We start from the raw sequence: 27,084 nt of genomic DNA on the forward strand, positions 1-27,084 counted from the left end.
TGGTGACCTTGTGTTTGGCAGAGGCCGGGGAGTGTGGAGGAGGAGCTGGACCCAGGTGCTGGTCTTAGGCACGAATTGCTGCTAAGCTTGGGGCCTCCAAGCTTGGGGCAGGGCTGCATGGTTTCCAGAGCATGTGGAAGGCATCTCTGACAGCAGCGGTCATTACCTTCTGGTGCTCCGCGTCTTCAGACTCGGCACTGACTCAGTGAGCATCCATGCTCCCCCGGGACTTCTGCTTCTGGGGTTTATTTTGCTGGTGGGTCACGTCTGGACTGGTTGCAAAGAATTTTATGACATTAGCAAAAACTGGAAGTTTTTCGCCATGTCGGTGGAGTTTGCCGTGTTCCAGTTCAATCAGAACAATGAGGACGAATTTGCCTACAACCTGCAGTGGGTCACTCGGAGTCAGCAGAAGGTGAGTGGCCACTGCCCTTTTTCCTGCAGTCCCAGGTCCCCCTGGAATGAGGCTAAGGGTGGGGGAGTCCCAAACTGGAAGAAAACACTCAATGCTTCTTTAATCTGGTTGATATTAAAAAAAAAAAACAAGATTCATGAGAGATTCTTCAACTTTCCACAGGATTCCTTAAGAAGCAGAGATCTTGAATTAGGGTAGAATGAGAGAGAGTATGTGAGGGACTAAATATTATCATCAGAAATTCTGCTAGTGCATGAGGGGGACAGACACAAAGTTTGATCCTGAGATAATTGTGGGGAGAGAGAAGGGCTGAGACAGACAAGCAGGAGAGAGGCTAAGGGAAAAAACCCCAAGGAGATGAACCAAGCAGAGAAGATGCAGCAGGGCCTCCCCAGAGTGTGGGGGCACTTGAGATGATAAAGGAGCTGGCCCTGTCTGTGGCTTTGCTATATAGGGAGCACACTGGCTGGACAGTGGGGACAGACATGCCAGGTTGAGTTGATGTCTTTCAGGAAGATGGTTCAACTTCCCTGTGAGCCCACCCTTTGAGGGCCTGTGCAGTAAGCAGGAAAGATGATAAAGGGCTGTGTTTCTTGGGGCTTGGGCAAGGAACATACATGAGCTCCAAATTCCTCAATGTCAAGGTGGAGGTTGGGTTGTAAGCTTCAGAGCAGTAATGGGGCTAAGGGGAAGTGAGGACCTTAGAAAGTGCTGGCTTATTGGACAGATTGGCAGGGAAGGCCTCTCAACAGGGTGACGAGCTGAAGGACCCAGACACATGTAGGTTTGCAAGAGCAAGACAGGCAACCACAGAGAGGCACTGAGACTGGCCAAGTGAGGGGAGTTCAGGGACAGACTTGAGTATCCCTGAATCTGAGTCTTGGTAAGGGATGTGTTGAGTAGCAGGTGTGCAAGGGTGGGGCTGACCGGGTGGAGGACATAGGATTTTCTCCACAGTGTCAGGAATCTGATAGAGGTTGTGACTCAGTAGAGGGATGCGAGCTAAGTTATTATCTCTGTCTCTTCCTTGGGTTATATCCCCTGGCCCTGATTCTGGCAGGTCAAAGGAACTCCCTGGCCATGGATGGCTCCACTGCTGCTGCCTTAGCTTCTGACCCCAGTCCATGCTCAGTGAATGTTTGTCCCTGAGTAGGATGGATGTGTGTGAGTTGTGGGTTGCGGGTGGAGTTTATGGGACCATCTGTCAACTGAGCTGTAGGGTTTGTCATCTTTCTAGACACTTTTCAAGTCATTCCAGAGAAAGAAGTGCTCCCCGAGGTGTGCAGAGGTCCTGGATGGATGTACTTGTCTCTTAGTTGTTCCCGAGTTAGCCTGGATCTATACTTAAGAAAGGGAAAATAATATCTTTTAATAATCTCTTATAGAAGCCTCAGAAACTCATAGAACTTCAGCTGGATCAATGAGCATTTGTAACATGAGCTCTTACTTTTGAGTTGCCAATGAATCTATGAGAAGATCGAAGATTCTTGGCACCAAGGAGTACCTCATGTCCCCAGGGACACTGCCCCCACAAGTGAGGGCATGACCCTAATTTCTTATAGCATGGAGAGTGTTTTCCTATTTTATGTAATGGAATAATTTAGAATATTCTCTTTAGATATGATTTCTTGTTTGTACCAATGATATGTTTGAGAGATTCTGTAAGAGATATTTATAATTAAGAGGATAAAGAGTAATAAAATGTTTGTTAAAATAAGACAAATAAAAATTGCACATTTTAAGTATATTCTAATTTAATATATATGACTATCGAGGTCTTTCATCCCTTTTTCTATATGGTTTTCTGTCTTTATCTTGTTCCTGAAAAGTAGTTAATTCAGAATTTGCTTCTATTTCTTTTTTTTTTTTTTTTAAAGATTTATTTATTTTATTTAATTCCCGCCCCCCCTTGTCTGTTCTTGGTGTCTATTTGCTGCGTCTTTTTTTTTTTTTTAAATATTTATTTATTATTATTATTTTTTAATTACATTAAAAAATATATATGAGGTCCCATTCAACCCCACCGCCCCCGCCCCCCACTCCCCCCACAGCAACACTCTCTCCCATCATCGTGATACATCCATTGCACCTGGTAAGTTCATCTCTGAGCATCACTGCACCCCATAGTCAATGGTCCACATCATAGCCCAGACTCTCTCACGTTCCATCCAGTGGGCCCTGGGGGGATCTACAGTGTCCCGTAATTGTCCGTGAAGCAGTATCCAGGACAACTCCACGTCCCGAAAACGCCTCCACATCTCATCTCTTCCTCCCGTTCCCCACACCCAGCAGCCCCCATGGCTACCGTTCCCACACCCATTTCACATTTCCTCTGTGGACATTGGATTGGTTGTGTCCATTGCACACCTATGTCAAGTGAGGGCTTAGATTCCACATGGGTACTGGATGCACTCTTCCCGCTTCTAGTTGTAGACACTCTAGGCTCCATGCTGTGGTGGTTGACCTTCTTCAACTCCATGTTAGCTGAGTGGAGTAAGTCCAATAAGTCAAAGTGTAGGAGCTGAAGTCTGTTGAGGCTCTGGGCCTGGGTGTCATATTATCAGTCCAGAGATTCAAATCCCCTACATATATCTTAAACTCAGCACCAAATACAATTCCAATAAAGTAGCATGCAAGTCTTGTGAAAAGAGATCCCCTCTGAGTCCATTTCCATCACGCAGAAACACCAGCTCCAAAGAAGGGCCATCTGTCATGGCAGTGAACCCCTTCTGCCATGACCATAGAACCCGTGGGTCTCTTTATCCCTCAAAAGAACCAATACCTGGGGTTGTATCTACCTTATCTGTCTCTTAGACTCTGTTCAGTTGTACATAGGGGTATTCCTTCTGACAACCTCCAGACTCTTTTTTAGAGACTCACAGCCTTATAATCTCATTTCTCCTCTCCATTTCCCCCTTACATTAGGTCAAACCGCTTCCCGAAGTTATGTTATTATATGTAGACAGGTATATTCTGCTGTTCCGCATTGAATCTTTAATTCAAGGTCATTTTCTCGTTGCTTCTTCAGCTGGTATGTGGTAGTGATCCCTCGGTGCCAGGGAGGCTCATCCCCGGGTGTCGTGTCCCACGCTGGGGGGAATGCATCACATCTACATGCTGAGTTTGGCTGTGAGAGTGGCCACATTTGAGTAACATGAAGGCTGTCAGGAGGAAACCCCCAGGCACAATGCTACTCTAGGCCTTGTTCTTATTGCAGGTGCATAGGCTCAAAAGTGTAGCCATTAATATCAAGGGCCCACTGTTGGGCCCTCCTTCCTTCCTGGTTCTTGCCGTTGCACCTGGAGGATTGCCGCTGCTCTCCCAGGGCCCACAACAGTGACCCCCCGGCCAGGAGCCCAGTACCCCCCCAGCTGTTGTTTTTAATTGTTTCCACTATGAGTATATATAGACATTACCATATACCCTGGGCATATGCCCTGTATAACTCCCTGTCAACCATATATATCCTGTCAATAACATCTCATATCAGTATTCCTCCGCTGCCATTGTTGAACCACTCTGTGATCCAAAACTTCCCGTAAAGTGAATCCCAACATAATGTCAGCTTCAGAAGAGTCTTAGATCACCAAAATTCGTATATACAATATACAGTATTTCCCCAGATCCACCATAAAACCTTTTCCCTTCCACAGCAATAATCTTTTAACTTATTCATATCATATTTCCTGAAACTGATGTACAGATTCCGAAACTATAGTTTTCAAACAAGGTAACATTTGTGCTTACTATGTGGTCCATACTTTAGGTTGTACAGTTTTCTAAATTTTTTAGTTATCCTATGTTTTGTCTTATGGTTTTCATTATTAGTCTGTCGTCCCCTATGTTTTTGGTGTTATATTAGCTGTTTTATATTCATCCTCGTGTACTCTCACATAAATCCTCTTTTGCCCCCTTATTTACCTTTGTTCTATCCATTGCACGTCCATTTTCCCCTCCCCTTAGGGCCCACAACGCCTGCCAATCTAATGCCCTGGGAGCCGTCCTTTCTCACGAGAGATACAGTTCTCTCTATTCGACGGCATTAGTCTTCCCCAGGATATGGGTCCACCCCACCCAATGGTAGAACGCACCTTGGCAAAATGAGCCTTCAGCTATTCCCTCCGGAGTCCGTCCTGCATCAGACCATACCCCCTGAGCGTCCTAACCAGGTGACCCTCCTACTTATACTTTGATACGTTTTACTCAACATTTAGTTCTCAACAAACTTCTGGCACTCTCCCATGTTTGTATGTTGCCCCTCCCTCCCACCTATTTCTTGGACCATATTACCCCTCTTCCCATCCCCAGCCCCCCTCAAACCCAGAAAACCCCACCCGAAGGTAACCCCTTGCCCCCATTTTGTTCCTTCTTTGTGCTCATACTTACCCCCAGCTCATCACAGATTCCACCCCTACAGACATTAACTCACATCCTTCCTCCACCCCCGATTTCCAGTAAGCCACTTTTCCAGACTCTAGCTCTCTGAGGCAGTTAACTTATTTCATATCATTGAGGTCATATAGTATTTGTCCTTCAATGCCTGGGTTGCTTCACTCAACATAAGATTCTCAAGGTTCATCCATGTTATCACGTGTGATTGTAGTGTATTGGTTCTTACAGCTGAGTAGTATTCCATTGTGTGTATATACCACATTTTATTGATCCACTCATCTGTTGATGGACTTTTGGATTGATTCCAACTTTTGGCGATGGTGAACAATGCTGCCATGAACATTGGTGTACATATATCGGTTTGTGTCCTTGTTTTCAGATCTGATGGGTATATACCCAGCAGTGGTATTGCTGGGTCATATGGCAAATCTATGGATAATTTTTTGAGAAACTGCCAAACTGTCCTCCAGAATGGTTGGATCCTTCTGCATTCCCACCAGCAATGGATGAGTGTTCCCCTTTCTTCACATCCTCTCCAGCATTTGTATTCTACTGTTTTTTTCATGGCTGCCAATCTTATGGGAGTAAGATGGTATCTCATTGTCGTTTTGATTTGCATTTCCCTGATAGCTAGGGATTTGGAGCATTTTTTCATGTGCTTTTTAGCCATTTGTATTTCTTCTTTGGAGAAGTGTCTGTTTAAATCTTTTTCCCATTTTTTAAATGGGTTGTTTATCTTTTTGTTTTCGAGATCTATGAGTTCTTTATATATGCAAGTTATAAGTCTCTTATCAGATATATGGTTGCCAAATATTTTCTCCCATTGTGTGGGTTCCCTTTTTACTTTCTTGACAAACTCCTTTGAGGTGCAGAAGGCTTTAATTTTGAGGTAGTCCCATTTATCTATTTGTTCTTTTGCTGCTCGTGCTTTTGGTGTGATATTCATGAAGGCATTTCCTATTACAAGGTCCTGTAGATGTTTCCCTACACTGCTTTCTAAGGTCTTTATGGTCTTGGCTCTTATATTTAGGTCTTTGATCCATCTTGAGTTGATCTTTGTATAAGGTGTGAGATGGTAATCCTCTTTCATTCTTCTACATATGGCTATCCAGTTCTCCAGGCACCATTTGTTGAATAGGCCATTCTCTCCCAGTTGAGAGGGTTTGGTGGCTTTATCGAATATTATATGGCTATATACATGAGGTTCTATATCTGAACTTTCAATTCGATTCCATTGGTCTGTGTGTCTCTCCTTATGCCAGTACCATGCTGTTTTCACTACTGTAGCTTTGTAGTATGTTTTGAAGTCAGGAAGTGTGATTCCTCCTATTTCGTTTTTCTTTTCCAATATGTCTTTGGCTATTCGGGGCCTCTTTTTATTCCAAATAAATTTCATAGTTAGTTTTTCTAGTTCCTTAAAGAAGGCTGTGTTGATTTTTATTGGGATTGCATTGAATGTGTAGATCAGTTTTGGTAGGATAGACATCTTAATAATATTCAGTCTTCCTATCCATGAACAGGGAATATTCTTCCATTTATTTAGGTCTTCTTTGATTTCCTTGAACAATCTTGTATAGTTCTCGATGTATAAGTTTTTTACCTCTTTAGTTAAATTTATTCCTAAGTATTTGATTTTTTTATTTACTATTGTGAATGGTATTTGTTTCTTGATTTCCTCCTGATCTTGCTCATTATTGGTGTATAGAAATGCTACTGATTTTTGCGCATTGATCTTATAACCTGCGACTTTGCTAAACTCATTTATGAGTTCTAGGAGCTTTGTTGAAGATCTCTCAGGGTTTTCTATATATAGGATCATGTCATCTGCAAATAATGAAATTTTGACTTCTTCCCTTCCAATTTGAATGCCTTTTATATCTGGTTCTTGTCTCAGTGCTCGAGCCAGTACTTCCAAGACAATGTTAAATAGGAGCGGAGACAATGGGCATCCTTGTCTTGTTCCTGATTTTAGAGGGAAGGATTTCAGGACTTCGCCATTGTAAACAATGTTGGCTTTAGGTTTTTCATATATACTCTTTATCATGTTCAAAAAGTTTCCTTGTATTCCGATCTTTTGGAGTGTTTTTATCAGGAAGGGGTGCTGTATTTTGTCAAATGCCTTTTCTGCATCTATAGATATAATCATGTGGTTTTTTTCTCTCAATCTGTTTATATGGTGTATTACATTGATTGATTTTCTTATGTTGAAACATCCTTGCATACCTGGGATAAATCCCACTTGGTCATGGTGTATAATTCGTTTAATGTGTTGTTGAATACGATTAGCAAGTATTTTGTTAAGTATTTTTGCGTCTAGGTTCATTAGAGAAATTGGTCTGTAATTTTCCTTTCTTGTGGTGTCTTTGTTTGGCTTTGGTACTAGGGTAATGTTGGCATCATAGAAGGAATTAGGCAGTATTCCTTCTGTTTTGATTTTTTGGAATAGTTTCAACAGGATTGGTGTTAGTTCTTTCCGGAATGTTTTGTAGAATTCACCTGTGAAGCCGTCTGGCCCTGGGCTCTTCTTAGTTGGGAGATTTTTAATGACTGATTCTATCTCTTTGCTTGTGATTGGTTTGTTAAGATCATCAATTTCTTCTTTCGTCAGTATGGGCTGCTTATGTATTTCTAGGAATTTGTCCATTTCCTCTAAATTGTCATTTTTGTTGGAATATAGTTTTTCAAAGTATCCTCTTATGATAGTCTTTATTTCTGTGGGGTCAGTGGTGATATCACCTTTCTCATTTCTTATTTAGTGTATTTGCATCTTTTCTCTTTTTTTCTTTGTTAGTCTCGCTAAAGGTTTGTCAATTTTGTTGATCTTCTCAAAAAACCAGCTCTTGGTCTTGTTTATTTTTTCAAGTGCTTTCTTATTTTCTATTTCATTTAGTTCTGCTCTTATCTTTGTTATTTCCTTCCTTCTTCTTCCTGTTGGGTTACTTTGTTGTTGTTTTTCTAATTCCTTCAAATGTGCAGTTAATTCTTCAATTTCTGCTCTTTCTTCTTTTTTGATATATGAATTTATGGCTATAAATTTCCCTCTCAGTACCGCTTTTGCTGCATCCCATAAATTTTGGTATGTTGTGTTATCATTATCATTTGTTTCAAGGTAGTCATTGATTTCTTTTGAGATTTCCTCTTTGACCCACTGTTTTTCTAAGAGTGTGCTGTTTAATTTCCAAATTGTCGTGTGAAGTCTGGGTCTCTGTCCCTTGCAAATTTCCAGCTTGACTCCACTGTGTTCAGAGATATTGTTTTGTATGATTTCGATCTTTCTGAATTCATTAAGCCTTTCTTTGTGGCCTAGCATATGGTCAATCTTGGAGAATGTTCCATGTGCGCTTGAGAAAAATGTATATCCTGTGTTTGGGTGTAATGATTTATATATGTCTATTAGATCCAGCTCTTCTAATATACTGTTCAAATGTTTTGTTTCTTTAGTGATTCTCTTTTGAGATGTTCTGTCCAGAGTTGATAGTGGTGTATTAAAATCCCCCACTATAATTGTAGATGCATCTATTCTTTCACTTAGTTTTTCCAGCGTTTGCCTCACATATTTAGAGGCGCCCTTGTTAGGAATATTTGCTGCGTCTTGTTTCTTTGTCCGCTTCTGTTGTCGTCAGTGGCACGGGAAGTGTGGGCAGCGCCATTCCTGGGCAGGCTGCTCTTTCTTTTCACGCTGGGCGGCTTTCCTCACGGGCGCACTCCTTGCGCGTGGGGCTCCCCCACGCGGGGACACCCTTGCGTGGCACGGCACTCCTTGCACGCATCAGCGCTGCGCATGGCCAGCTCCACACGGGTCAAGGAGGCCCGGGGTTTGAACCGCGGACCTCCCATATGGTAGACGGACGCCCTAACCACTGGGCCAAAGTCCATTTCCCATGCTTCTATTTCTTGACAGAGGATTTTTCCAATATATTTAATGGAAGTGGAGTTAGGCCACATAATTTGCAGGAAGAACAAGGAAGACCTTGACAACTGTGCCTTGCAAGAAGGCCCAGGAGAAAAAAAGGTTTGTGAATAAAATTGACCCCAAAGCAGCACAAATCTGCTGGGAATCAAAAGGACAATCTAGAGGGCCAGTGGGGGAAGGCTTAGGAAATTTGTCAGGAGATGCTTCTGGCAGAATGAGGGTTTCCTGAGCCTTCTCTCAGCGGGTCTCAGGGTTCCTTGTGCTGGACAGAGAATGTGCTTGTTCTGAGCCCAGAGCCTGGGAGTCAGGGGTGATCTGCAGGAGTTGACCTGCCTTTCCTCTGGGCAGAGCCCTGACTCCAGGTCCCAGCCTTTCTGTGTAATTTGGTTCTTCCCTACTTGATCACATGTCCTTCTGTGCTGAGGATCTGCCTAGTTAATCTGATTACCCCTCCCCCTTTCTGTACTCTCCTTGGAGGCAGGGACACTTTTCCTACAGGCAGAGTTCTGATGTCTCACACCCATGAGCTGAATCTGGCACAAGGACCTGGAGGTGAAGGACAGACCTCATTGAGGGTGCTCCTCCCCCAGTAGAGCTGATATCTCCCTCAACCTCTAATCTGATGCTGGAGCCTGTCCTCAGACTGCACAGTGGATGAGGACCCTGCTGGAGCATCATTCGGGCAGTCAGCTCCCCCAGGAGAAATGGGGTGTGGGTCTACCAGGATCCTGTGCCCAGGGAGGCTGTGAGAGAACAGGAATCCCTTGGGGTGGGGAAACCCAGCTAGGCATCCTCGGAACCAGGGGTCAGGTGGGCAGATCAGGATCCAGCAGCCTCTGCGCCTTCCTCTGGTGCTGCCTTGAGTTATCCCAGCTCTTCCCCAGGGGAAAGATCCTGTATGGTTTCTGTGGTTTTGTAATTTTTGGTGTCTCTTGGGCTCCTATGCATCCTACTGGTAGTGCTTCCAATGTGCTATCATTTGTAATTCTTTCTCCTTTCTCCTTCTCAGCTGCACTGCCAATTCCTGGTGTATGCCCAGCCATGGATCACAAAGTTCACTCTCCTGAACAGCACCTGTGTGGCGAAATAGGTGAAGTGAGGGAAGATGGCCCTTCTCAACAGGAGCCACAGTCACCTCTATAGTCCTGGGGAATAAAGGCATCTCAGAGCACATTCCAGGCCTCTGCACTGCTGCACACTCATGTTTCCTTTGGCTGCCACGGATGTCTCTGCAATGAAAATCAATGGGGGTTTTCTTACCATAATGGTGATTATTTTGGATGCTTGTGCAGGATCTTGAGTGAATCAGTCCTCTCACTTCAGGTCAACCAGTTTTTACTGGCTCATTTCTGGCCCTCTCAGGTTTGATTGTAGGCTTGTTTGTCTTCATCCATCCATCCATCCATCCATCCATCCATCCATCCATCCATCCATCATTGATTCGTTTTCCAATCTCTCCAAAGTGCTCTCCCTTTCAACTCAAATGCAATGTGAAAAAAAAAAAAAAGTACTGATAGGAAGCAGCCACTGAAATCTACCTGTCTCCCTTTCTGGACCCTGGCTCATGGAGGGGCACTCTTGTCCTGTGAGGCCAGGCAGGAATGCTGTCGAATGGAGCAAATGGATCTGCTTCTCTGGAAGTCCATGTTGACTTTCCCTTGGTAACAGGCAGCACCTCTGCTTCACAGCACAATTGTTCAAGGCACAGTGCAAATACAGCTGCAGAAGCTGGGGACATGGATAAATACTCATGGGTAAGTTTGTGAGGTAAGCAAGGCTGGCCTGTTATCCCAATGAAGAGAAGGCTGAAGGGTGGAGGCATGCTCACAGATCCCATGCTGAACAAGGACAGACAGATATGCTTTGAATGTGTGTCAGTAGTGTTCCCAGGTGGAAGCACTTTCACCTTGGCTCCATTGCATGCCAGGAAAGCCCAGAGCCCTGCTCCTTTTCTACTTCAAGCTCTAGGTTAAAGCTCAAATGTACCTTAAGTGCATAAAAGATCTTGACCTCGATTCCCAGTCCCTGCACCATGACCTCCAGCATGGAAACCTAGACACAGGACATTTTAAGGCCCTCATTGATGATTCCATCAGGTTTCTAGCTTGGGTGCTAGTGTGTGAACAATCATGCAATTCTGAATGTGGCTTTTCTTCTGGTTTTATGACTCAGACAAATATGGGATTAAAAAAAAATGGCCATTGGGGAAACTTAAGGCCACACTTTGTTTTGGTTTTAGAAGCCACAGTGATTCTATCTGTAGAGCTATGTCTTATCATAGCCAGGGAGTATAAAGCAACACCTGACAAGGATAGAAGAAGCAAATCAGATACTCTTACAGTCCTAAATTGAGGAATTTGAAGCACCTCTCTCAGGACTTTCTGGAAACTATGCAACCAAAACCAAGGTGTATATGGAAGAATTTAAGAACACATGTGACAAATTTGACTTTGTTTTTTACATAGAACAGATTCCCAAGAACTGCAGAATATTCCTGCTTTCTTGAGATGGGGGAACATTGATCAATATTGACCAATTTTGATCCATAAAGCGGAGCTGATGTCACAGCTTTTTGTTTGGTCACCCTGTGATTTAGTGTTGAAATTCAGAAGAAAATTCTTTCCTGAAACACACAAAATGTTTGGAAATTCAGCAGCATTTCTTTGCTTTAGTTTGCAGAAGGGCTGCCAATGCAAAGGACCATAAATGTGTTGGATTTAATAAAAGTTATTCATTTGGGGTAAAAGTTTAGAGCTCCAAGGCCATGAAAGGTGCAATTCATGGCACCGTAAGAGGTTCTTTCTCACTCAAGCAGCTGCCACATGTTGAAGCAAGATGGCAGGTGATCTCTGCCTGGTCTTTGTCTTCCCTCCAGACTGTACTGTCTCCAGAGCTCAGCTGTGGGCAACCAGGCATAGGGTTTTTCTCTTACCTTCTCTTAGGCTTGACTTCTCTGCTTTCTTCCTGATTTCAGCTGCAAGCTATCAGGTAAATGGCTCATCTCTCCCCAGGTCCTCAGTTTCGTGAGATTCTTTCTGTCAGATGGCAGCGTCAAATATGGCAGAGCTCTCTTTCCTGTGTGTCATTGTATTTTATTAGCCCAGCAAAGGGTAGAAACTCAAGTTGAGTCACACCTCACTGAGGTAGTTCATTTGAAAAAAGTTCTCACACCCACAGGAGAGATCCAGCCCACAAATGTAATCCTTCTCTTTTTGGGATTTTTAAAATAATTTCAATTTTTGGGATTCATAAAATAATTTCAAAGTGCTACAATCTTCATAATTGATAAACTTTTCATGCAATTTAGGATCTTACAGTTTTATCAAGTGACTGGTGAATTGGGCAGTATTCCATTTGGAAAGTAGAAGGGAGCCGTAGTAAGGGGGTGGAAAGAAGCAACTTTTATAGGTCGAATATGGAAGCAAGTGAGGAAATATACTAATTGGTTGACATGAAGTTTCCATTTTACTTTGGGGGATTTACAAAGTGGGGAGGTGGTGGTTTCCTTGGAATGAGATAGTCAGCTGGTGATAACTATTTGGCTGTATTTAAATTAGGTTTTCTGGGCAAACCTGGCATTTACTGGGAAAAGAAACTAGCTTAGGTTTTTGTGTTTAGGTAGACGGGCAACTTAAGTTTTATTTATCAAATTTTAAATCACACATAGGCTAGAGAAAGAGTCCCAGTGGAGATTCACTTATATTTTTAAGGAAATGGTTAAAAACTTTTGGCCTAACACATGTAGGGGCTGCTGCTGGCTTTGGGTTTACAAGGAGCTGGAAATGTGGATGCTGTTGAAAGGAAAGGGTAGAGATCAGAAAAGCAAGTCTCTGTCTCAAGTATCAGACAAGAATCACAAATTGAACCCAGAGAAATCAGAAGGAAGGAAATTATAACAAAAAGCAAAAATGAGTGTCACAGAGAGCAAAGGCACTGAGGGATTCCAAACTCATTCCTTGAGGGTCTAATAAAATTGCTAATTCATGGCAAGTGTGGCCTAGAAATGGAGACGGTGGACACACCCACATCAGGAATTGAAGAGGCCTATCCTGTCAGTGACGAAGATGATGCAGGAATGCTGAAGAAGAACACGCTTTGGGGTCTGCCGTTTCTGGGGTGTGCGCAAACATGAAGCCTGGACACAATTCGCAGCAGATGACTGTGTGTCGTTCTACAGCTGGATGGCTCTATTGTGCAGTAAGCATCAAATCACACGTAACAATGAAAGGGGACTGGGTGGGGGTGCCCTCTCTGCAGCCCCACCACTTCTTGTGCCTTCCCTAGTTCTCAGTGCTGTGCATTCCTTGGCCTCATATTTGAGATCACAATGTACAAGTGACACAAGGCTATGGTCAGTGCATCCTCATAGGCACGTGTGGCTGTCTGCTGCCTAACCTCTCCCTTCAATCGCCCATTTTATGGGTCAATGCCTCTTTGAGACTGGGGGACCAGAGGGGGACCAAGTATCATGGCAACGCATGTCTTCCCTAACCCGACCCCTCCTCATGTCCCCAGCTACTGTCTGCATTAACTTGGGCAGACCTGATGACTGGGGCTCCATTTGTCGCATTTTCTGGGGTTCCTTCTACCCTGGGACTTGAAAATCCCTGTCTGTCACTGTCAGACCTTGGGTTTGGGATGACATGATGGTGGGTTGGTTAGCAGGCTTCTTAGGTGGTCTATGAGAAAGGGCAGAAGTAGATGAGGGAATGGTACCACCATGGGCTCCATCAATGATCCACCCCCTCCCATATGCTCTGTTATCCTGGCCCTGGGGTCATGGGCACAGCTAACGTGAAAAGCAGGTCTGCCTCCTCCCTCCTTTGCTTGTGATTTGGGCAACCCAATTTCTTCCTAGTCCCTGTGACCTTGTTGGACCTTGTGTGCACAGCTAGGAGTTCAGTGAGGTGGGCATAGCCCCCACCTGGGTCCTTTACAGGGATTGGTTGGGGCAGGGGGAGCACCCTGGATGTGTGTAGGGGATGAGTGCATTGATATACATTGGGTCCAAGGTTTGTTGAGGAGGATATGGACACCATGGGGGGAAGTAAGTGGGTGGGATGTGGTCTCCTGCTTGACCACGCGTTTGGTGTTATCATGGGGACAAGGTGGGGCCATGAGATGGAGAAGCTGGACCCAGGTGCTGGTCCAAGGCAGGAGGAGGTGCTAAGCTTGGGCCCTCTAGGGGCAGGGCCAAGATGGGCGTTGCTGGCAGCTGTGGCCACCACCTCTCAGGACACATTGTCCTCAGACTCAACACTGGTGCGGTGAGCACCCATGGCCTCCCTGGGGACTCTGCTTCTGAGACTTGTTTTGCTGGTGGGTCATGTCTGGACTGTTCACAAAGAATTTTATGACATTAACAAAAACTGGAAGGATTTCCTCATGTCAGTGGAGTTTGCCGTGTTCCAGTTCAATCAGGACAATGAGGACGAGTTTGCCTACAACCTGCAGTGGGTCACTCGGAGTCAGCAGAAGGTGAGTGGCCACTGTCCTGCTTCCTGCAGTCCCAGGTCCCCCTGGAACAAGGCCAAAGGTGGGGGAGTCCCAAACTGGAAGAAAACACTCAGTGTTAATTTAATGTGGTCAACATTTAAGGAAAAACAAGATTTATTTTAAATTCTTCAAATTTCCATAGGATTCCTTAAGGAGCAGAGATCTTGAATTAAGTAGAAGGAGAGAAAGTATGTGAAGGACTAAATATTATCAGAAATTCTGCTAGTGCATGAGGGGGACAGACATAGAGTTTGATCCTGAGATAATTGTGGGGTGAGAGAAGGGCAGAGACAGACAAGCAGGAGAGAGGCTAAGGGAAGAAAACCCAAGGAGATGAGCCAAGCAGAGAAGGTGCAGCAGGGCCTCCCCAGAGTGTGGGGGCACTTGAGATGATAAAGGAGCTGGCCCTGTCTGTGGCTTTGCTATATAGGGAGCACACTGGCTGGACAGTAGGGACTGATGTGTCAGGTTGAGTTGACATTATTCAGGAATCTGGTTCACCCTTTTTGTAAACCCACGCTTTTTGGGGCCTGTGTAGTAACAGAAACGATGTCAAGAGGGCTGTGTTTTCTTGGGGCTTAGGTAAGGGGAATATGTGAGCTCCAAATTCCTAAATGTCATAGAGCAGGCTGGGTTGTAAGCTTCACAACAGTTATGGAGCTGCAGGGAAGGAAGTGACATTGGAAGGGGCTGATCTGTAGGACAGGTGCACAGGGAAGATCTTTCAACAGAGTGATGAATCAAAGAACCCAGACACAAGTAGGTTTGCAAGAGCAGGACAGGCAGCCACTAAGAAGCACTAAGATGGGCCAAGACTGGGGAGCTCTGGAACTGGCTTTACTGTCCCTGAACCTGAGTCTTGGCAAAAGAGGTGCTGAGAGGCAGGGGTGCAGAGGGGTGAGGTTGACAGGGTGGAGGACATAGGATTTTCTCTATAGTGTCAGAAATCTGATGAAGGTTTTGACTCAGTAGAGGACATGACCTAAGTCATGCTTTACAAGCATCACTTTGAATGTAGTGCCCTGCAAATCTAATGGGGGTGGTGGAGGTTGAGAACAGTTGGGGGTTCATGATGCAAAAACCTGTGCTTGGCAGGTGCTGGGTGGTGGGGAAGCTCTGACATTTAGATCCACCCAGAGGTGGAGCAGCCTGAATCGTTGGTGTGCTTGGCCTGAAAGGGAACATTTAAGTTGATTCTGGACATTTGCCCTGAGCACATGGGTGAACTGAGAACCTATCACCTGTGATGATGATGAATGCTGGGGTGGAGGGGGAGGGACATGACATGAGCCAGTTCAAGTCTATCATGGTTACAGTACCCTTGAATATCCCAGTGGAATGGAGAAGGAGGAGGTTTTCATAGGGTCTGAAATGTAAGGAAAAATTGGACCTGATATAAACTTAAGTATTGTTAGCATAACACTGCCAGCATTACCAATGATTTTTGTTCTTTTTTACTCAGTGTTTCCTTTGGGTGGAATCATTATGGAGTAATTTTCTGCATCCCCAAGGTTTCCCCTGGATAAATTGCCCTGAGCAAAACCCCATGCCTGCAGAGACTCTGATGAGGGGCGTCCCACGTGTGCCACACTCTCCTGAAGAGGAGGCTGTCTGGACCATACATTCCTGCCCAGAGCCTGCTGGATTCCTCCAGTCTCTCCCCCATTTCCTTGACTATCTATCTCTTCCTTGGGTTGAATCCCCTGCCCTATATCCTGGGAGGCCAGCAGGACCCCCTTGGGTGTGGACACCTTCACTGCTGCTGCCTCAGGCCCCTGAACTCAAGTCCTAGCCTGGGTACTGGTTGTCCCTGTGAGGAGGGATAGGGAAGTGTGAGTTGTGGGTTGTGGGTGGAGTTTGTGGGCCCATCTGTCAGCTGAGCCCCAGGTTAAGTCAGCTTTCTAGAAACTTTCCAGGTCAGTTCAGAGAAAGACGTGCTCCCTGCGAGTGTGTGGATGTCCTGGATGGATGTTCCTGTCTCTGAGTTGTTCCTGGATCTATATTTAAGAATGGGAAAAGAATATCTTTTAATAACTTCTTATAGAAGCCTCATAAACTCACAGAACTTCAACTGGCTCAATGAGTGGTTGTAACATGAACTCTTACTTTTGAGTTGCCAATGAACCTATGAGAAGATGGAAGGTTCTTGGCACCAAGAAGTCTCTCATGTCCCCAGGGGCACTGCCCCCACAAGTGAGGGCACGACCCCGATTTCTTATAGCATGGAGAGTGTTTTCCTACTTTATGTAATGGAATCATTCAGAATATTCTCTTTAGATATGATTTCTTGTGTACACCAACAATATGTTTGAGAGATTCATCATAATTTTAGATGATGCCATAGTGTGTTTGGGCTCATTGCTGTGTAATATTTGATTGTGTGGCTGTGCCACCCCTAATATATTTAATGAACTGTTGCTGTGATTTCCAGGGGTGGACCTTTAGGAGGAGGGCCAAAGGGAACATTCTAGAACAAGTTTTAGTTGCACATATCAATGTATTTGATAAGAGGTATTGATAATTAAGAGGATAAAAAATAATAAATCATGAATTAAAAATAAGAGAAATAAAAGAAATTGCACATTCTAAATATATCCTAATTTATATGCATATGAATATCCAGTTCTTTTACTCCCATTTTTATATGGACTTTGCCATTTTCTCTTTCCTGAAAAGAAGTTGTTTCATAATATTTGCTACAATTTCTTGACAGAGGAATTCTCATGTATATTTAATGGATGTGGAATTAGGCCGCACAATTTGCAGAAAGCACGAGGAAGACCTTGAAAACTGCCCCTTACAAGAAGGCCCAGGAGAAAAAAAGGTTGGTGAATAAAATTGATCCCAAAGCAGCACAAATCTGCTGGAAATCAAAAGGACAATCTAGAGAGCCATTGGAGGAAGGCTTAGGAGAACCGTGAGAAGATGCTCCTGGCAGCATGAAGGTTTCCCGACCCTTCTCTCAGTGGGTCTCAGGGTTCCTGTGCTGGATAGAGAATGTGCTCGTTTTGAACAGAAAGAAAGCCTGGGAGCCCAGGGTGACCTGCAGGAGTTCACTTGCCCTTCCTCTGGGCAGAGCCCTCACTCCAGGTCACAGCCTCTTCACTTTCTGTGTCCTGTGGTTCTCCCTGTGGTCCTTGCCCTTCTTGGGCACACGCCCCTCTGTGCTGGGGTGGACTACCTAGTTTATCTGATCACCCCTCCCCCTTTCAGTACTTTTCTTGAAGTCAGGGGAGCTTCTTGTTCAGGCAGAGTTCTGATGTCATGTTCCTGCAAGCTGAATCTCTCACAGGAGCCTTTGGGGAGGGCCCCCCACTACTGTAGAGCTGACACCTCCCTCTAGCATTCAGCCTGTTGCAGGCACCTGTCTCCTAACTGTTCAATGGGTGAGCACCCTGCTGAAGCACCCCTTGGGCAGACTGCTCCTTCAGGAGAAAGGGGCGTGGGGCCCTCCAGCATCCTGTGCCTTGGGGAGGCTGCGTGTGGACAGGAATCCCTTGGAGAAAGGGATCCTTCATGGAGCCCAGGATTAGGTGGCTGAACCCTGCAGCTTATGCTCCTTCCTCTGGCATTGCCTTGAGCTTTCCCAGCTCTGCTCCAGGAGAATGATCCTGTTAGATTTTCATGGTTTTGCAATTTTTGGTGCCTCTTGTGTGCCTGTGGGTCCTACAGGTATTGCGCCCAACATGCCACCCTTTGTAATTCTCTCTTATGCTTTTTCCTTCTCAGCTGCAGTGCACATTCGTGGTGGACCTCATGCCATGGATCACCAAGTTCACTCTGTTGAACAGCACCTGTGTGGAGAAACAGGTGAAGTGAGGGGCCATGGCCCTTCTCAGCAGGACCCACAGTCATCTCTGTAGTCCGAATGTGTGTGGGCACCTGGGAATAAAGGCATCTCAGAGCACATTCCAGGCCCCTGCATTGCTGAACTCTCACTTCTCCTTTGGCTGCCATGGATGTCTCTGCAGTGAAAATCAACATTTTCACTTTAGGTCAGGCAGTCCTTACTGGCTCACATCCAGCCCTCTTAGGTTTGATTGTAGGCTCATTTGTTCAACCATTCATCCATCCATCCATTATTCATTTTCCAACCTCTCCGTAAAGCTCTCCCATTCAACTCAACAGCAATGCAAATATATGTATATATATATCTAGGAAGCAGCCACTGGAATACACCTGTCTCCCGCTCCAGGACCCAGGCTCATTCAGGAGCAGCAGTCCTTATCCTGCAGGGCCACTCAGGCAATAGAGTAGGAATGCTGCTGAATGGAGCAACTGAGTCCTGATTCACAGGACTTCCAGAGTGACTTTCCCTTGGTAACAGGCAGCACCTCTGCTTCACAGCACAAAAGCTCAAGGCACAGTGCAAAGACCACTGCAGAAGCCAGTTCTGATATATGAATGTGTGTCAGTAGTGTTCCCAGGTGGAAGCCCTTTCATCTTGCCTCCATTACATGTCAGGAAAGCCCAGAGCCCTGCTCCTTTTCTACTTCAAGCTCTAGGTTAAAGCTCAAATGTACCTTAAGTGCATAGAAGGTCTTGGCCTTGGTTCCCTGTCCCTGTGCCATGACCTCCAGCATGGAAACTCAGACACAGGATATTTTAAGGCCCTCATCGATGATTCCAGCAGGCCTCTAGCTTGGGTGCTAGTGTGTGAACAATCATGCAGTTCTGAATGTGGTTTTTCTCCTGGGTTTAGGACTCAGACAAATATGGAATAAAAACAAATGGCTGTGGGGAAAACTTAAGGCCACACTTTGCTTTGATTTTAGAAGTCACAATGACTCTATCTGCAGAGCCATGTCTTATTACAGCCGGATAGTATAAAGCAACATCTGACAAGGACAGAAGAAGCAAATCAGTTACTCTCACAGTCTTAGTTGAGGAATTTGAAGCACCTCTTTCAGGCCATTCTAGAAACTCTGCAACCAAAACCAAGGTGTATATGTAAGAATTAAGAACATATATGACAAATATAACTTTGTGATTTCTATAGAACATTTTCCCAAGAACTGCAGAATATGCCTGTTTTCTTGAGCTGGTAGAACATTGATTAAAATTGACAAGATTTTCATCCATAAAGCAAGTCTCTATGAATTTCACAGAGCTGATGTTACAGTTTTCTGTCTGGCCACCCTGTGATTTAGTGTTGAAATTCAGAAGAAAATTCTTTCCTGAAACACACAAAATGTTTGGAAATTCAGCAGTATGTCTTTGCTTTAGTATGCAGGAGGGCTGCCAATGCAAAGGACCATAAATGTGTTGGATTTAATAAAGGTTATTCATCTGGGGTAAAAGTTTAGAGCTCCAAGGCCATGAAAGGTGCAATTCATGGCACCGTAAGAGGTTCTTTCTCACTCAAGCAGCTGCCACATGTTGAAGCAAGATGGCAGGTGATCTCTGCCTGGTCTTTGTCTTCCCTCCAGACTGTACTGTCTCCAGAGCTCAGCTGTGGGCAACCAGGCATAGGGTTTTTCTCTTACCTTCTCTTAGGCTTGGCTACTCTGCTTTCTTCCTGATTTCAGCTGCAAGCTATCAGGTAAATGGCTCATCTCTCCCCAGGTCCTCAGTTTCGTGAGCTTCTTTCTGTCAGATGGCAGCATCAAATATGGCAGAGCTCTCTTTCCTGTGTGTCATCATTTTTTATTAGCCCAGCAAAAGGGCAGAGACTCAAGCTGAGTCACACCTCACTGAGGTAGTCCAATTGAAAAAAGTTCTCAGAACCACAGAAGTGGAACAGCCCACAAACGTAATTTTTCTCTTTTTAGGATTCATAAAATAATTTCAAACTACTACAATTTTGAGAATTGAAACACTTTTCATGCAATTTAAGATCTCATAGCTTTATCAAGTGATCAGTGAATCGGGGAGCATACCTTTCAGAAAGTGGAGTGGAGCTCTATCGGGGTGGAAAGAGGCAACTTAAACTTTTACAGGCAAATATGGAAGAAAGTGAAGAAATTTTCTGATTGGCTGACATGAAGTTTCCATTTTACTTTGGGGTGTCTTATAAAGTGGGGAGGCAGTGTTTGCTTAGGAATGATAAAATTAGCTGATGGTAACTAATTGGCTGTATTTAAATTTGTTTTTCTGGGCTAGTTCAGCATTTTCCTGACATAGAAACTAGCTTAGGTTTTTGTGATTAGGCAGGTGGAAGAGTTAAGTTTTATTTATGAATCTCTAAATAATATTTGGGCTAGAGGAAAATGTCTCACTGGTGAATCACATATTTTAAAGGAAATAATGAAAAACTTTTGGCATAACACACATTGGGACTGCAACTGGCTTTGGGTTTAGACAGACAGGAGAGCTGGAAATGCAGATGCTGCTGAAGGGAAATAGCTGAGATCAGAGAACCAAGTCTCTTTCTCAAGAAGTCAGACAAGGAATGGCAAATTGAACCCAGAGAGAACATAAGGAAGGAGAATATAACAAAAATGCAGAAGTGAATGACATAGAGAGCAAGGCTCCCTAGAAAGGACAAAGAGATTCCAATCTGGTTCCTTGAGGGTCCAGTCAAATTACTAAGCCTTGGCAAGAGTAGCTTAAAAATGGAGATGCCAGCCATACCCACATCAGGAACTAAAGGGGCCTCACTACCTATTCTGTTGGTGATGAATGATGATGCAGGAATGCTGAAGAAGAGAAAGCACTGGGCTTTGCAGCTTCTGGGGTGTGTGCAAACCTGAGGCTTGGATGCCATTTGCAGCAGGTGGCTGCACCTCTCTGTCAAGCTGGATGGTTCTGTTGTGTGGTCAGCATCACTTCGCATGTGACATTAAAAGAGGTCTGGGTGAGGGCGCCTCTCCACAGCCCCACCACTTCCTGTGCCTTCTGCAGTCCTCAGTGCTGTACCTTTTTTGGCCTCATTTTTTAGATCACAACGTTCAAGTGATACTGTGATCAGGTCAGTGCATCCTCACATGCGTCTGTGGCTGCCTGCTGCCTGCCCTCTCCCTTCCATCACCCCTTTTACTCCTCAGCACCTCTCCAGGAAGGGGGCATCATGGGTCAATGCCTCTTTGAGGCCAGGGGACCAGAGAGGGGCCAAGCACCATGGCATTGCATGTTTTCCCCACCCTGACCCTTCTCATGCCCCTCACTGCTGTCCATATTGATTCTAGCAGATCTGATGCCCAGGGCTACAGTTGTCCCTTTTCCTGGGGTTTTCAGTGCACCCCAGGACTTGAGAAACCCCTGTCCATCACTGTCAGGACTCATGGTGGGAGTGGGGGGTAGTGGGTTAGTCAGCAGGCTCTGTAGGGGGTCCCTGAGAATCAGCCGAAGCAAATGGATGATGTAGTACTATCACGGGCCAGACCCAAGCCCCCCAGTCCCCTGTATTCTCTGTTTTCCTCATCCTGGGGTCATGGGCACAGACAAGGTGACAAGCACATCTGTTTTCTTCCTCCTTTCCCTGTGGTTTGGGAAATCCAATTTCTTCTTAGTCCCCATGACCTTGTTGGATCTTGCATGCACTACTGGGAGGTCAGTGAGATGGGTGCAGCCCCTCCACCCCTGGGTCTTTTCAGGGTCTGGGCATGGTGAGTATCCCTAGACACACACAGAGGGTAGGTGCGGTGATGTGTGTCCTTTGGGTCCAAAGTTTTGGTAAGAGGATATGGACATCAAGGGGGGTGGTGAGAGGGTGGGATGTGGCCCCCTGTTCAGCTGTGCATTTGGTGATACTAGAGCAGAGCTTCTTAACCAGGGGTCCGTGAGTTTGAATCGAAATTAAAAAACAAAACTAAACATTATTCTTGTGGGGATGTGTTAGTGCGGGTGTGATGTATTTATTAAATAATACACAGTATAGTGTGGACTTAGTAAGGGGTCCATGGTTTTCACCTGACTGGCAAAGGGGTCCCTGGAACAAAAAGGGAAGAGGAGGGAGCTGGACCCAGGCGCTGGTCCAAGGCAGAAGGAGGTGCTAAGCTTGGGTCCTCTAGGGGCAGGGCTGCATGTTGTCCAGAGCTGTGACGGGTGTTGTCACTGGCAGCTCTCGGTATACCCTGTCCTCAGACTTGGCACTGACTGGGTGTGCACCCATGGCTCCCCTGGGGCCTCTGCTTCTGGGACTTATTGTGCTGGTGGGTCATGTCTGGACCTTTCGCAAGGAGTTTTATGACATTAGCAAAACTTTGGAGTATTTCCTCATGTCGGTGGAGTTTGCGGTGTTCCAGTTCAATCAGGAGAGTGAGGATGAGTTTGCCTACAACCTGCAGTGGATCAGACGGAGTCAGAGGAAGGTGAGTGGCCACTGCCCTGCTTCCTGCAGTCCCAGGCACCCCCCCCCTCCCGGAACCAGGCCAAAAGGTGGGAGTCCCATACCAGAAAAAAACAGTCAGTGCTAATTTAATGTGGTTGACATTTTTTAAAAAATGAAAGATCCAACAGAGATTCTTCACCTTTCCTTACGGAGCAGAGATCTTGAAGACAGGGTAGAAGGAGAGATGGTATGCAGGGGACTAAATATTATATTATCATCAGAAATTCTGCTAGTGCATGAGGGGGACAGACACAGAGTTGATCCTGAGATAATTGTGGAGAGAAAGAAGGGCAGAGACAGACAAGCAGGAGAGAGGCTAAGGGAAGATACCCCAAGGAGATGAGCTAAGCAGAGAAGATGCAGCAGGGCCTCCCCAGAATGTGGGGGCACTTGAGATGATAAAGGGACTGGCTCTGTCCGTGGCTTTGCTATATAAGGAGCACACTGGCTGGACAGTGGGGACAGACATGCCAGGTTGAGTTGATGTCATTCAGGAAGATGGTTCAACTTCCCTGTGAGCCCACCCTTTAAGGGCCTATGTGGTAAGCATGAAAGATGACAAAAGGCTGTGTTCTCTTGGGGCCTGGGCAAGGGACATACATGAGCTCCAAATTCCTGAATGTCAAGGTACAGGCTAGGTTGTAAGCTTCAGAGCAATAAAGGGGCTATGGGGAAGTGAGGACATTGGAATGTGTTGGCCTGTTGGACAGGTGGGCAGGGAATACCTCTCATTAAGGTGACAAGCTGAAGGACCAAGACACAAGTAGTTTTGTAAGAGCTGGACAGAAAGGAACTGAGACGGGCCAAGTGAGGGGAATTCAGGGATTGGCTTGAATATCCCTGAATATGTGTCTTGGGAAGGGATGTATTGAGTGGCAGGTATGCAGAGTGGTGGGGCTGGCAGGTTGGGTGTCCGATGGATGGTGGAACACAGTGGAGGGACGCGACCTAAGTCATGCATCAGGAGATCACAAGCTTCACCCTGAATACTTTGCCCTGCAAATCTCATGGTGGTGGGCAGGACGCAAAAACCTGGGCATGGCAGTTGCTGATTGGTGGGCTTCTGGATCCTCCTGCAGTTGGAGCAGTCTGAATTGTTAATATACTTGGGAGTGAAAGGGCACATTCAGGGTGGTCCCGGGCATTTCACCTGAGCTCATGGGTGAACTGTGAACCTATCAATTGTGAAGATGACAACTGCAAGAGAGCAGGGAGGGGAGAAGTGAGGCGAATCAGGCAAAGCCTATCACGCTTAGTATCCTTGACTATCCCAGTGGATAGGAGGTGGAGGAGGTTGTGATAGGTCCTGAATGGTAGGGAATTTTTGAACCTAATATAAATTTAGGTATCTTTAGTGTAGCTCTGCCAGCTTTTCTGCTGATTTTTATTCTTTTTTACTTACTGTTTCCTTTGGGTGGAATCATGAAGGAGTAATTTTCTGCATCCCCAAAATTTCATCCTGAATGAATGGCCCTGAGCAAGGCCCCATGATTGCAGGGACTCTGTTGAAGGGGACCCCATGTCCACCACACTTTCCTGAAGAGGAGGCTCTCTCTAGACCATTCATCCCTGCCCAGAATCTGCTGGATTCCTTGAGTCTTTCCCCCATTTCATTGACCATCTGTCTCTTCCTTGGATTGCAGCCCCTGGCCTCCATCCTGGGAGGCCAGCAGGACCCCCTTGGGTGTGGATGCTGTCACTGCTACTGCCTCAGCCCCCTGACCTCCTGTCCTAGCTTAGTGACTATTTATCCCTGGGAGGAGGGAAGGTGGGTATGAGTTGTGGGTTGAAGGTGGAGTTTGTGGTATCATCTGTCAACTGAGCCCCAGGTTGAGTCAATTTTTTAGACACTTTCCAGTTCAGTCCAGAGAAAGAAGTGATCCCTGGGGTATAAGGGGTTCCTGGATGGATGTGCTTGTCTCTGAGTTGTCCTCCCATTATCCTGGATCTATATTTAAGGAAGGGAAAATGATATCTTTTAATAATTTATTGTAGAAACCTAATAAACTCATAGTACTTCAACTGGCTCAATGAGCATTTGTAGCATGAACTATTGAGAAGATAGAAGATTCTTGGCTTGGAGGAGTCCCTCATATCCCCAGGGACACTTCTCCCTACAAGTGAGGACATGACACTGATTTCTTATAGCATGGAGAGTGTTTCCCTACTTTAGGTAATGGAAATCATTCAGAATATTCCCTTTAGGTATGATTACTTGTGTACACCATTGATATGTTTGAGAGATTCATCATAGTTATAGATGATTCCATAGTGTGTTTGGGCTCATTTCTGTGTAGTATTTGATTGTGTGGCTATGCCACACCTAATATATTTAATGAACTGTCGATGTGATTTCCAGGGGTGGGTCTTTAGGAGGAGGGCCAAAGAGAATATTCTAGAACATTTTTTAGGTGCTTATGTGAACACCTTCTATAAAAGAATTGATAAAAAGTAATAAAACATTTATTAAAAAGAGAGAAATAAAAGATATTGCACATTCTAAGTGTAGCAGTTTGATATAGTTATGAATTTCAAAAATAGATATTGGATTATGTTTGTAAACTGGTCTGTACCTGGCCATGATTAAATTGTGATTAGGACTTTGATTGGCCCACTTCAGTAAGGTGTTGATTCCTGCCCTTTGGTGGGTGAGGATTCACAGATAAAAGACATGGCAGAGGACAGAGTTGGGGATTTTGATGTTGGAGTTTTGATTTGGAGTTTTGATTTGGAGTTTGACATTGGATTCTTGAACTGGAGCCCTGGGAAGTAAGCACAAAGAGGAAAGAGAAGCAAGCTCTGGGAAGAGAGGACTTGAGCTGGGGGAAGAACACAAAGGAATAGAGATGGCTCTTTAGACATGGCAGAAACCCTGGGGGGAGAGACAGAGCCATTTGCCTGATAGTCTATAGCTGACTGTGTAGAAAACAGAGGACCTGAGCCCAGAGAGAAGCAAGACCTGAGAAGGGAGTAACCCAGGAAGTCTGAACCCTGGCAGATGTTGGCTGCCATCTTGCTCCAATACATGTAAGTAGACTTTGGTGAGGGAAGTAACTTATGCTTTATGGCCTGGTATCTGTAAGCTCGTACCCCAAATAAGTACCCTTTATAAAAGCTAACAGACTTCTGGTATTTTGCATCACCCTTGACTAATTCACTAAGCATATCCCAATTTATATGCATATGAATATCCAGGTCTTTTACTCCCTTTTCTATATGGACTCTGTCATTTTCTCTTTCCTGAAAAGTAGTTCTTTCATAGTATTTGCTGCAATTTCTTGACAGAGGAATTCGCATATGTATTTAATGGACGTGGAATTAGGCCGCACAATTTGCAGAAAGCATGAGGAAGACCTTGAAAACTGCCCCTTGCAAGAAGGCCCAGGAGAAAAAAAGGTTGGTAAATAAAATTGACCCCAAAGCATCACAAGTCTGCTGATAATCAAAAGGATAATCTAGAGGGCCATTGTGGGAATGCTTAGGAAAGTTGTCAGGAGATGCTCCTGGTAGAATGAGGATTTCCTGACCCTTCTCTCAGCAGGTCTCAGGGTTTCTGTGCTGGACAAGAGAATGTGCTTGTTCTGAGCTGAGAGCCCAGGAGCCCAGGGGTGACCTGCCGGAATAGACCTCCCTTCCTCTGGGCAAAGCCCTCACTTCAGGTCCCAGCCTCTTCATTTTCTGTGCCCCATGGTTCTACCTATGGTCCTTGCCCTTCTTGGGCACACGTCCCTCTGTGCTGGGGGAACTGCGTAGTTTATCTGATCACTCCTTCCCCTTTCAGTACTTTTCTTGAATGCAGGAGTGCTTCTCATCCAAGCAGAGTTCTGATGTCATGTTCCTGTGAGCTGAATCTGGCACAGGGGCCTCTGGAAGTGAAGGACAGGCCTCAGTGAGGGTGCCCCCTTTGTAGAGCTGGCCTCTCCCTCCAGCCTGCAGCCTCGTGCCAATGTTTATCCTCAGTTTGTGAGGTGTGTGGAGGTCCCACTGGTGCACCCCTTAGGTAGTAAGCTCTCCCAGGAGAAATGGGGTGTGGTTCCACCAGCATCCTGTGCCCTGGGAAGGCTGTGAGTGGACAGGAATCTGTCGAATGCAGGTACCCCCAGCCAGTTCCAGTTCTCAGGAACCCTGGGCTCAGGTGGGCATAGTCAGGAGCCAGGAACCTCTGTTCCTTCCTCTGGTACTGCTTAGAGCTTTCCCAGGACAAAGATACTGTTTGTTTTCTTTGGTTTTATAATTTTGGGTGCAATCTGAGCTCCATTATGTCCTATAGGTACTGCACCCAATGAGTCACCCTTTCTAATTCTCTCTCATTCTTTCTCCTTCTCAGCTGCGTTGCACTTTCCTGGTTGAAACCTTGCCCTGGGAGTCCAAGTTCATCCTCCTGAATAGCACCTGTGTGGAGCAATAGGTGGAGTAGGGGGCCATGGTGCTTTTCAGTGGGAGCCACAGTCAGCTCTGTAGTCCTAGTGTGTGCAGGCACCTGGGGAATAAAGACATCTCAGAGTGCATTCCAGGCCCCTGCACTGCTGCACTCTCAATTCTCCTTTGGCTTCCATGGATGTCTCTGTGCAGTAAAAATAATGGGGATTTTCTTGC

At 45.4% G+C, this 27,084-nt stretch overlaps 2 protein-coding genes across 2 annotated transcripts; both read left to right on the top strand.

The window, feature by feature from the left end:
* Positions 1-13,947: 13,947 nt before the first annotated feature.
* On the top strand, positions 13,948-18,052 carry LOC101433913 (probable cystatin-16). Its single transcript, XM_004465307.2, has 3 exons — positions 13,948-14,198; positions 16,930-17,040; positions 17,946-18,052. The coding sequence occupies exons 1-3, from the start codon at positions 13,998-14,000 to the stop codon at positions 18,033-18,035; spliced, it is 402 nt and encodes a 133-aa protein (XP_004465364.1). The 5' UTR covers positions 13,948-13,997; the 3' UTR covers positions 18,036-18,052.
* Positions 18,053-22,206: 4,154 nt separating this feature from the next.
* Positions 22,207-27,079, top strand: LOC101434345 (probable cystatin-16). The gene is made up of 3 exons (XM_004465308.2): positions 22,207-22,468; positions 25,774-25,884; positions 26,816-27,079. The coding sequence occupies exons 1-3, from the start codon at positions 22,268-22,270 to the stop codon at positions 26,894-26,896; spliced, it is 393 nt and encodes a 130-aa protein (XP_004465365.1). The 5' UTR covers positions 22,207-22,267; the 3' UTR covers positions 26,897-27,079.
* The last annotated feature ends 5 nt before the right edge of the window (positions 27,080-27,084 follow it).

The sequence above is a fragment of the Dasypus novemcinctus genome, chromosome 24, assembly GCF_030445035.2.
Source record: "Dasypus novemcinctus isolate mDasNov1 chromosome 24, mDasNov1.1.hap2, whole genome shotgun sequence".
NCBI lineage: Eukaryota > Metazoa > Chordata > Mammalia > Cingulata > Dasypodidae > Dasypus > Dasypus novemcinctus.

Bases quoted from the DNA above. Each gene is read 5' to 3' on its own strand.
- LOC101434345 (XM_004465308.2), top strand. From the start codon at position 22,268: ATGGCTCCCCTGGGGCCTCTGCTTCTGGGACTTATTGTGCTGGTGGGT. The intron at 22,469-25,773 runs GTGAGTGGCCAC...ATTTCTTGACAG, and splicing joins TCAGACGGAGTCAGAGGAAG to AGGAATTCGCATATGTATTT. The intron at 25,885-26,815 runs GTTGGTAAATAA...TCTCCTTCTCAG, and splicing joins AAGGCCCAGGAGAAAAAAAG to CTGCGTTGCACTTTCCTGGT.
- LOC101433913 (XM_004465307.2), top strand. From the start codon at position 13,998: ATGGCCTCCCTGGGGACTCTGCTTCTGAGACTTGTTTTGCTGGTGGGT. The intron at 14,199-16,929 runs GTGAGTGGCCAC...ATTTCTTGACAG, and splicing joins TCACTCGGAGTCAGCAGAAG to AGGAATTCTCATGTATATTT. The intron at 17,041-17,945 runs GTTGGTGAATAA...TTTCCTTCTCAG, and splicing joins AAGGCCCAGGAGAAAAAAAG to CTGCAGTGCACATTCGTGGT.